At 43.0% G+C, this 10,637-nt stretch overlaps 1 protein-coding gene across 18 annotated transcripts in view; it reads left to right on the top strand.

Annotated features, from left to right (window-relative positions):
- Positions 1–10,637, top strand: part of TPM1 (tropomyosin 1) — a 44,130-nt gene that overhangs the window by 6,467 nt on the left and 27,026 nt on the right. For 8 of the 18 annotated variants that reach the window (XM_044665377.1, XM_044665370.1, XM_044665372.1 and 5 more), the window contains one exon: positions 213–338. The exons of 3 other annotated variants lie outside the window; for them this stretch is intronic. In XM_044665377.1, coding sequence (XP_044521312.1) covers positions 213–338 — 126 coding nt within the window. Of the gene's footprint in view, positions 1–212; positions 339–4,540; positions 4,688–10,637 lie in introns of those variants that run through there. 7 more of the 18 variants (XM_044665381.1, XM_044665384.1, XM_044665383.1 and 4 more) reach the window with 1 other exon arrangement.

The following is a 10,637-nucleotide window of genomic DNA, read 5'->3' as shown; positions in this document are numbered from 1 at the left end:
CCGGAGGCCTGGCACCCAGCGCAGAAGTGTCTAACTTTCTCTCTCTCTTTCTCTCTCCCCTTCCCTGTCCCTCTCTTCCTCTCTTTCTGTCTCTGACCTTCCTCTGTTTCTGTGCACCTACACCCTCCCGTGCGCGATCACGCTGCCTGCTGCACTACCCCACCCCCTCCGTCCCCCGGCCCTATCCCCCTCCCCCGCGGCCCATCTCCCAGCTGGAGGACGAGCTGGTCTCCCTGCAAAAGAAGCTGAAGGGCACTGAGGATGAGCTGGACAAGTATTCTGAGGCCCTTAAAGACGCCCAAGAGAAATTGGAGCTGGCGGAGAAAAAGGCGACAGATGTAAGTGTCACACACCACCCCAGCTGCCCTCCCCTTGTCTCAGAACTCCGGGTCACACCCCTGTACCCAGCTGCCCAGTACCCCCAGGGTGTCCCTGGGTTTGGGGAGAAATGAAAACACTACCTACTCTTGGCTGGTTGTCTACACACCCACCTCACCACTGGCATAGCTCACTGGATGCCTCCTCCAACTTGCTAGCGCACATTCATTTGATTTCATCATTCTTACCTCTCTTTTTCTGCCTTTTTTGGGGGGGGAGGGTGAAGAATGAATGGAAAGCAGGACATCTGGAGGCCGATATTGAGAGGTGGAAATTTTCCTAGTTTACAAACTCAGAAAGCGTTTGCATAGAGCAGGTTTCTGAATTTTCTGCCCTTTTATTTTGATGGTCTTGGGCACAGCTCTTTGAAATGTAGGCCTGAGAAAGCCTAAGGCCAGTGCTTTACTTTGAAAAGTTGAAATGACTACAGCTTTTGATTAGGAAGTCTGCTTCTAGACTTTCCAGCCCAGAGACACTTGATGCCAGTGATCCAGCCTGGGAAAGCTATAGCCCTCTACTCAAGGAGCAGCAAGGAAGATGATACTTGCCTAGGTCTGCAGTCTGTAGGAGTTAGATCCAGAAAGTAAGCTGGAAGTTATATATAGCTCAGTGCTTTATATGGTATAGTGTGTGATCTGCACCCCTGCTCCCTCCTCATCCCAACCCCCCAGCCCCACCTGTCAACCTTCTGACAAGCATCACATAGTTTTTTATGTGTAATGAACAGTTAACATCTCTAAAGTTCAGACAAGTTTGCATTCAGACATTACCATACTTTACAATTCCACACAAGGGATGCTTTCGCCTTCTTCCTTGGAAATCAACCCAAGCAGTGGACTTGCAAAAGACTGATTTTGCTTTCATTTAATTCATTCTCAGGATAGATACCTAATTAGGGAAATACAATTTAGAATGTTGATTCATTAAGAAAATACTTGGGATGTTAATAATAATTTCATGTGTTTATGATTGAGGAAAAGTGCTATTCTAAGTTGACTCAACTACAAAAACAGATTTTTGTATGCCAGAGGAAAGCACAAATATAGGAGAGTCCATCATGATAAATCAGAGTTAAAGACTGCTCTAAAACGAAAAGCCTATAATTTTGTACTCCAGGGCTATGCTTTTGCAAATGGGAATTCCTTCTTGGATTAAAGCTAAGAAAATTGAGGTTCTTAGGGGAGTTGACTGACCCAGCCAGAACATAGTTAAGCTTTATACTATCCAGTTTTAAAAAGAGAACTTGAAAAAAGTATGTCTCTATGACTGTATGTAATGCGGATCAGATGTCTTTTTCTGTATATGGCTAAAAGGATGGAGGCATGTCTGCCCCCCAATTCTCCAGCAGGACGTTTATTTAGCTTGTTCAAAAGAGCCGCTGATAGATTAAGGGGAGATATTCCTTATAAGGAAAAGAATGTGGAGTATTTGGAAACAGCTCAGTGAGGCTGAAGGCAGGAGAGGGAGAAAAATGCTACTTGATTTCTTAAGAGGAAAAAAGATAATTGTTGTAACTGCAGTGTGCTGACTGCCATGCCCCTTTATTAAAAAGTTTCATTTAAAGGAACTGTGGAATGGGGTGGGGCAGGAGTGGAGCAGATGATATTTAAAGTCAGCTGGGGAGTGGGAGAAGTGGACAAAAAGGGAAAGGGCATACAGGGACGGTGAGACTCCTTTAAGTCATTTTTGTCAGAGGAGAGGCTATTTGCTATTAAGGTATATTGATTTACATCCCTAATTCTTTTAGTTGTTTGTAAACACAAAGGGGGGTGGGAAATAGAGGAGATTGGAACAGTTTGTCAATATATCATAAAATGGTAGAACTAGAAGGGATCTTGGAAAATCACCTAATCAAACACTGCCCCCCTCCATTTTCCAGATGAGATTGAGGCCCATATACTTTATCATTTACTTTACTTTTAACATTTGCACATCATCCTCATATTTTCTGTTTTTTCTCTCAACAACTCTATGTCATTATTGTTTCCATTTACAGATAGGTAAACTAAAGGTCAGAGAAGTTAAGTGATTTAAACAATGTCACAGAGCTAATTACAGATAGTGTTTAATTTAAAGTGATTTAGTCACTAGAAAAAAAATCATTCTTAAGACTCAGAGAAAGAGATAAATGTCCTTAGGAAAAGAAATGAACTAATTAAGTGACATATAGCACTTATAAACCTTCAAAGAGTTCCTTTCCTTCTCTTCTGTAATGCCTAGATTCCCCCTCCATCCCCCCAACCCCTCAAAGAATTCACAATGAAGGAGGCTATAGTATTCTGTGTGAGTTTAGGGGAGGAGCTGGAGCATTTACAAACAGAGCTGATGAATGGTATGGAACAAAGTGAGAAATGAGGCCTACATGGTGTGAAATTCCCCAGCCCTGTTTCCTTTGTCAGGTCTGAAGAATCTTGCCAGAAGCTTTGCTGAAAATGGTTTAGGAAAGCCGTGGAGTGGTGTCTTCCCACCTCCATAGACATGTGCCCCACTCTACTTATGGTTTTTTGGTAGTTTTTTTCCCCAAATTTTCTTTACCTTTCTTGACTACATTGCCTCCAACAAGATTAGACTTTTTAAAAGACCTCCTAGGAGGGAAGCTTGGGAATTAAATGCCACCCCCAATAGTGGTGGGTACTTACCCCCCCAAATGGGAAGCATATGTAACTGAAATTTATTCATTTTCAGCTCTTTTTTTCCTGTCAAGTCCCTGGGGTGAGCAGTGTCTCTAGTGCTCTTCATATTACTGATGAGTTAATGAGGAAATTCTACCAATGAAGAACAGCATTTTCTCTGTCATTTATAATCTTAAAATATTGCCTGGGGAGCTATGATATTAAATAAGTTGCCCAGGGTCAAAACAGTTAGTGTGTGCTAGAGAAAGAATTTGAACCCAGTTGTTCTTGCTGACTCAAAAAAAAGCATGACCCTTCTTCTTTTTACCAAGCAGGACTTGAACCAGGATATCAGATCCGGGTTTTTGCTTTCAAGGTGGTAGCTCTTCTATAGTGGGAAAAGAAGGAAAATCCTGGAAGTTTTACTCTTAGTTCTGGCTTATATGTTTAAGTTGCTATTATTATCTGCTCCTGGACAAACACTTGTTGGCAAATGCCCCAGATTTAAGGTCTGTGAAGTTTTGGAGTCAGCAGGACATGGGTTCAAATGCTGCCTCTGACTCTTACTAGCTGTATGTCCATCTCTCCGAGCCTCAGTTTCCTCGTATGTAAAATGAGAGAGGATGGACTAGATGTCTCTTTTCAACTCCAAATCCATAATCTTCTTAATTTATTATCATGCCTAGTAGGTCTGCAGGACTTTGGGAGTGGGGCGCTAGTCCTCATTTGACCTAGATCCTCTGCTTTTTTGTTTTTTAAAGAGGAAAACGCTCCACCTAATGCTTGGCTAAACATTTCATCTTTACCCTCAAGAGAGGAATGCCTTAGTTTTTCGACATACTCTTAAAAGTAGCTCTTCTGCGCGTGGCCACGAGGGGGCGCTCCAGCTCTTCACAGTTAGGTCCCGTTATCCTTTTCTTCTCCCCAACCCCCCCACCCCCTCACCCCCATCTTCGACTGGGGTGGGGAGGAAAGGTTAGGCGGCTGCAAAACTTAGTTACTATGGAAGGGGAAGGAAAAAAAAAAGGTGTATGTTGGGAGGGGAGACGATTACCCGCCCCCAAATGTAGCGACTGACCGCACCCGCGTTAAGCAGGGCTGTCCAGGTACCTTTTCCTACGCAAGACCTGCGTCTTAGAACGCCCCCCACCCCGGGACTCTGCGGAACCTTGCGAAGAGCCGCATAGCATTCCAACGCATCGCACCCTCACCGGGCCAGCCCCCGCCTCCAGGCTCCACCCGCCCCCCCAGCCCCGCATCCTGCTGCTCCCTGGGCACCAGCCCGAGGCTGGTTTGTTTGCTCCGCAAACCGCGGCTACTCAGCCTAGCCCGGAGAGGCGGGGGGGACTTCCGGGGCTGAGCCAGAGGGAGGCGAGGGAGAAGGAGAAGGAGGAGAGGGAGAGAAGGCTGCGGCAGCGCAGGCCAGTGCAAAGCCAAGCCCGGGAAAGAACCTCGGGAGCAGCCGCGCCCGTGTCTGGAAGGTTGCAGACAGCCCCTTCGAGGGTCCTCCCATTGCAACCTCTTCCCGGTCTCCTCCTCCTCCTTCCTCCGTGCTGCCGGTAACGATGGCGGGGATCAGCTCTCTGGAGGCGGTGAGAAGGAAGATCAGGAGCTTGCAGGAGCAGGCGGACTCCGCCGAGGAGCGAGCGGGGAGCCTGCAACGGGAGCTGGACCAGGAGAGGAAACTGAGGGAAACTGTAAGGGAGCTTGTCTTGTCCATTCCCCTCCCCTACCCCCAACCCTGCGTCTGCAGTCAGTCCTTTTGCTGCCTCCAGGTGCGGGCCCCTCACCTCTGCCAGCACCGGCTCCTGCTGCTCTCTCCCTGGGTGGCTTCTGGGGTCCCCCACCTGTTCCTGCCCCCTTCTCTGCGCATTTTGCACATCGCGACTTAACAGGAGGAGCAGGGTAAGAAAGGCCTAAAAGTAGGGAGCCCACCCTACCCCTTCCTCTTCACCCATCATTCCTCTGATCTTAACCGGGAAAAGGAAACAGGAATGTCTTTTGCAGGGGAGGCAAGAGAGGGCTTCAGAAAGAATTCTTCCAGGGAGCTATCCATTTTCTGGGGTGGTCTTCATTCCTACCCCCGTTTCAGCTACTTCAGTGTCCCCAGGAATTCCCTCCTCTTCCTCCCTCGATGCTATCTCCTGAATTTATTTTGTGAGTAGGGGAAAGATATCTTCTTTTGGGCAGAGTGGTAGGGAAGAAAGCTACCAGCCTCCAGTCATTTAAAGACTGGCATTTTAAAGGCCTAGTGATGCTAAATATGCCATCCCCATTGACCCAGAAGTTCTCAAAACCTTATTTCTGGATAGGATTTGATTAAAGATGGGCAGCACCCAGTGTTTGGTGGGAAATTGCCACATACAGTCCTTTTACCTCCTCCCTTGTGCCCCTTTCTTTCCTCCTCCCCCACCCCCCTGAAGTCTTCTTATACAGATATCCCATTGTTACAGAGGCTTGATGTGTTGGGTAACTTTAGATGAGTGCCAACATTTATTAGGTGCATTTACCCCACCAACACCCACTTGAATGTAATACCAGACCTCATTCCTTTCTCCCAAGGCAAACATCTCCAAGCAAATATGAATAGGGTTTCTTAGAGGCACTTAAGGTGATTGTATCTGGTTGATTCTGTGTGATTTCTGAATCAGGGAATTTTTTGGAAGTACTTTAAAATTATTTTGATGAAAGTGAATGTGACATCCAGCTGTGTTGTATGTGTAGGACTAGTCTGTATCAAGTTCCTTTTGAATAACTTTGTGACTAAACAGAAATTTGTGTGTACTAAATTAACAGAAAAGTATAGCCTGAGGACTTTTTTTTTTATTTTGCATTAAAAAGTTTATAATGGGGAAAACCTAACAGAATTTACTCTGGGTTCTCAAAAAAAGAAAATCCTCTAAACGAGGTTACCCTGGGTTCACAAAGGACTTGCCTCTGGAGACTAAGCTCTATCGGTAGGTTACTACCAAGCTAGAAAAACTCGAAGTACTGACCTGGCATTCACTAGCCAAATTTAAAGAGCCCAATCAGCAGGTTGGCTACTCAGAGCGGGACAGATTTTTTATTTTTTTATTTTTTTTGGCCATAGCAACTGATGAAAAGGTCTTCTAAGATAAAGAACAAGTGAGCACACTAATGGAATTTAGCATCTGTGGAAGTATTTATGAAAAGGAAATCAGACAGGTGGTTTTTTCTTTATTTGGTTTAAAAGATAAGACAGCATAGATCTTTCAGGTATCTGGGTGGTAAATTTCCACCCCCACACTGCATCTAGCAATCACCCAAATGCTTTGCCAAAATCTAGGTTTTTTTCCATTGGATCATTACAACTTTAAACTTTATAGTACTTTCACTCCATGGTTCCTTTCCTTCCTTTGTCTCATGCCTGTGTATTCTTGTGTAAAAAGATTTTGCCAATCATCAATTTAAAGACCTTTCTTAAATCTTTTCTACCCATAAATAAAACTTTAAGAACTTCTAGAGAGAGAAGGAATAAACTAGAAAACACAAATTGGCATGTGGGGATGGAAGTCTGATCTTCTGCCAGTATTAATAGTTGATGTTGAAACCCCTTCCACACTAAAGAGGGAATTCAACAATACTAAAAGAGAGGTTTCTGTGATTGCATAGTAATGCTTTTGCATGCCACTGGAAAAAGAAGTATATTTTATCAGAATGTTATATGTCACCTTGATCTATGTTTTTCCATGTTTTGTGTGTTTTATTTATAATAACTGCCCTGTGCCATTTGACTGTAGTTGGTTTTGTTGTTGTTGTTGTTTTTAAACCCTTACCTTCTGTCTTGGAATCAATACTGTGTACTAGTTCCAACGCAGAAGAATGGTAAGGGCTAGGCAGTGGGGGTTAAGTGACTTGTCCAGGGTCACACAGCTAGGGAGTATCCGAGGCCAGATTTGAATCCTCCCATCTCTAGGCTTGGTTCTCGATCCACTGAGCCACCCAGCTGCCCCTACCAACATAGTTTTTCACAGGTATTTTTTTAATTGTACATGGATAAATGTGTGGTGCTTTTTTTTTTTTTTTTAAGAACCCTTACCTTCTCTCTTAGAATCAAAACTGTGTATTGGTTCTAAGGCAGAAGAGCAGTGAGGGTTAGGCAGTTATATGACTTGCCCAGGGCCATTACAGCTAAGAAGTATCTGAGACAAAATTTAAACCCAGCACCTTCTGACTCCAGGCCTGGCTCTGAGCCTACTAATAGTCACCTAGCTGTTCTAGCATGCTTTTTACATTTAAATTAATTTAAATTGTTTTCTTTATTTTATTACAGTGACAAACTTATACATAAGTTTTCTAAGGTTACATGATTCTTGTTGTCTCCCTCACAGCATGCTTTAAAAAAAAAATCCCTGTCTTTTATCTTAGAATTGATATGAAATATCAGTTCTGAGACAACAGTGGTAAGGCCTGGGCAGTTGGGGTTTAAGTAACTTGCCCAGGGTGACATATTTAGGGAGAGTCTGAGGCCAAATTTGAACCCAGTTCCTCCTGACTCCAGGCCTGGCACGCTATCCGCTGCGCCACCTACCTAGACAGCATACTTTTAAGAAAGGCTGGTCTCTAAAGATACTGTTCTCTGGACTATGAAGATCATAGGATTTATAACTGGAAGGAAACTTTGGGTATCGTTCATTCCAGCCCATTTTATAAAGAAATAAAACTGAGATTCAGAAAGGAAATGAATTATCCCCCAATTGTATGACACTACTCTGATGCCAATGTTCCCTTGGATAATAAATCTACAGCTGATAGGGACCTCTAAGGTCATGTAGTTCAATCCCCTCATTTTACAGATGAGGAAACTAAGACCCAGAGAAGTTAATTCCTGCCTCTGCTCCATGTGGTATGACAGAGTGAACACTGAAGTCCAGTGGAGTCACTGAATCAGAATTTGGATTCTAGCTCAATCAGCTACTTATTATTTATGTGACCTTGTACAAGTCACTGTTGAGCGACTCCCAGAACCCTAGTTTTCTCATTTGTAAAATAAGAGAGTAGAATTAGATGACCTCAAAGGTTCCTTGCAAATCTACATTTATGATTCCAGGCTGCTTTCCTCACACCAGGAGTAATAATGGACCAGTAAGTAATGGACTTAGACCAAGAGAACAGAAACTTAAAGACAGAGAACATCCATCTCCAAATGTCCCTTTTTTTTGGTTGTCCCTAAAGTTGAAGCTTGGGTAGTTTGAGGTTTTTCCTTCAAAGTAATCAGGTGGGATATATCTTAAATCACATGTTAATTAGGCTAGATAATAAGCCTTTCTCTGGCAGCAAAGGTAGGGAATATATTATTTTTCCTCAATTATGAGCCATTGCAAAAAATGGTTATTGGCTCCAAAGAAGAGTTCTTCAAGAAAAAAGAAAAATCTACTCCTAGTGTGGCTTCTTCACTGCTCTTTGAGAGACTTTTTTTCCTCCCCAGATGTGCATCCAAGAACTTGAGGAAGTCCACTTTCCTTGGCATGGTGATTAAAATCAGGAGTTCTTAACTTCTTTTGTGCCATGGGCTTCTTTTAGATTCTGAAGCCTATGTACTCCTTAGAATAGGGGGAGGGTAATTAATTAATTAATGATATTTTTCCATGGCTACATGATTCCTGTTCTTCCCCTACTCACTCCCGGAGCTGACAAGCAGTTTCACTGGGTTATACATGTATCATTGTAGAATAATGTTTTTGTTTTGTTTGTTTAGTTATTTAAACTCTTACCTTCCATCTTAGAATCCATATTGTGTATTGGTTCCAAGGCAGAAGAGCAGTAAGGGCTAGGCAATGGGGGTTAAGTGACTAGCCCAGGGTCACCTAGCTAGGAAGTGTCTGAGGCCAGATTTGAACCCAGGTCCTCCCAGACTCCATCAGCTGAGCCACCCAGCTGCCCCCATGGAATAATGTTTTTAAATGATTGAAGGAATGTCAAATTTGTTAAACTTTACTGAAAGGAAATATTTTTTTTTTAAACCCACCACTGAGGCACAACCTCCTTACAGAGGAGCAATCTACTGATGATGTCCACTCAGGCTCCATGCAGTGAAGTAGCTTCTTCAACAATAAGGCTGTGATCCAGAGAGGACACTGCTTTGCTATTTCAGATCTCTGGAAGTAGGCAGTTTACTCACATTCCAAGCTGTTTTCCCGCCCCTGGCGTTGGTAAATATTTTTGATACTCTGAGAATCTGAGAGTGAACTTTGTTTGAGCATTTTGCATTCTCAGTATGGCTCTAACTGAAATGTATAATCTCGGTTTCCTTTTTGCCAAAATAAGTGAGGCAAAGGCATTCCAGTGCCTTGTTCTCCCCTTTCCTAATTAAACGAATACGTCTCCTAAAGTAGAGGCTTTGGCCCCATGGAGGAAGGTTGTGTTTATCTGTGATCCATGGGAGTGCCCCTCAATGTCATCAGTGTTTTTCCCCTTTACTTACCATATAAGGACACACGTTGTGCTTGGCTGCCAAGTCACTTGGGCTTTACACAGCGACTTGGGTGAAACTCCCCTGGTGTAACTTAACTACAAATAAAGTGACAAGACCTGACCTTTGGTCTTCCACTGCTCTATCTTCTCATTCAACTTAAGGGCTTTCCAGAAGAACTTCAGTCTTATTAGAAGGATGATTTGGGTTGCAAAATTGTCTTTCTACCAGTATATTTTTATATTTGCTCATCATTAGAATTTTTTTTTTAAACCCTTACCTTTCATCTCAGAATCAATACTGCATATTGGTTCCAAGGCAGAAGAGCTGTAAGGGCCTAGGCAATAGGGGTTAAGTGACTTGCCCAGGGTCATACAACTAGGAAGTGTCTGAGACCAGATTGGAACCTATGTTTGTTTGTTTTTTAGTAAATGCCTTTTCCTATTTTTTAATTGACTTGGGTTAAACTAGCCTATCTTAAATGAAAACCTAGGTCTTGGTGATTTTTCTTCTTCTTTCCTTTGAGGATAGAGCTTATTTGGAGTAACCCTAGCTATTTAGGGATGTGCTTATGTTAACTATACTGATCTGCATTCCCACCCTCTATTGATAGCAAAGAGCTTTGGTGCCCAACTCTGGGTATACACATTTTAAGAGCCAAATTGTAGTAGATGTTAATGACTTTTACCAATGCAGCAGCACCTTTTCAGAGTAGCTCATTACAAGGTATACACAATCATAAAAGAAACCAGTATCTCTAAATGAAAGACTAAGCTGGCGCCATCAACACACACCAACATTCAATGCTCATGTTAGAAGGAAGTTAACCTAATAAACCAAAGCTGATTTACATGACTGGAAATAATTTGCTTGGTGTCTGGAGGAAGGACTTGACTTTCCTGAAAAGCTTTGCTTTCTCTCTCTGTGTTTAAATAACAGATAGACATAGGACTAGGTGTCTTGTTGAGAGAGAAAATAATACTTAGGTGTTAGGAGAAAAGAAACTTTGGAAATATCTAAGTGGATATCACACCTTAGAAAAAGCAGCAGAAATAAGGGTTCTTCCCCATGGAATTGCTTGTCAGCTCTGGGAGGGAAGAAGGGAAAGGGGGAAGGAAAGAACATGAATCTTGTAACCATAGAAAAAGGAAAGAGAGAGAGAGAGAGAGAGAGAGAGAGAGAAAGAAAGAAAGAAAGAAAGAAAGAAAGAAAGA

The sequence above is a fragment of the Gracilinanus agilis genome, chromosome 2 (assembly GCF_016433145.1).
Source record: "Gracilinanus agilis isolate LMUSP501 chromosome 2, AgileGrace, whole genome shotgun sequence".
Classification (NCBI taxonomy): domain Eukaryota; kingdom Metazoa; phylum Chordata; class Mammalia; order Didelphimorphia; family Didelphidae; genus Gracilinanus; species Gracilinanus agilis.
Note: the sequence above shows the minus strand (reverse complement) of the source record. Positions and strands in the feature narration are given on the sequence as shown.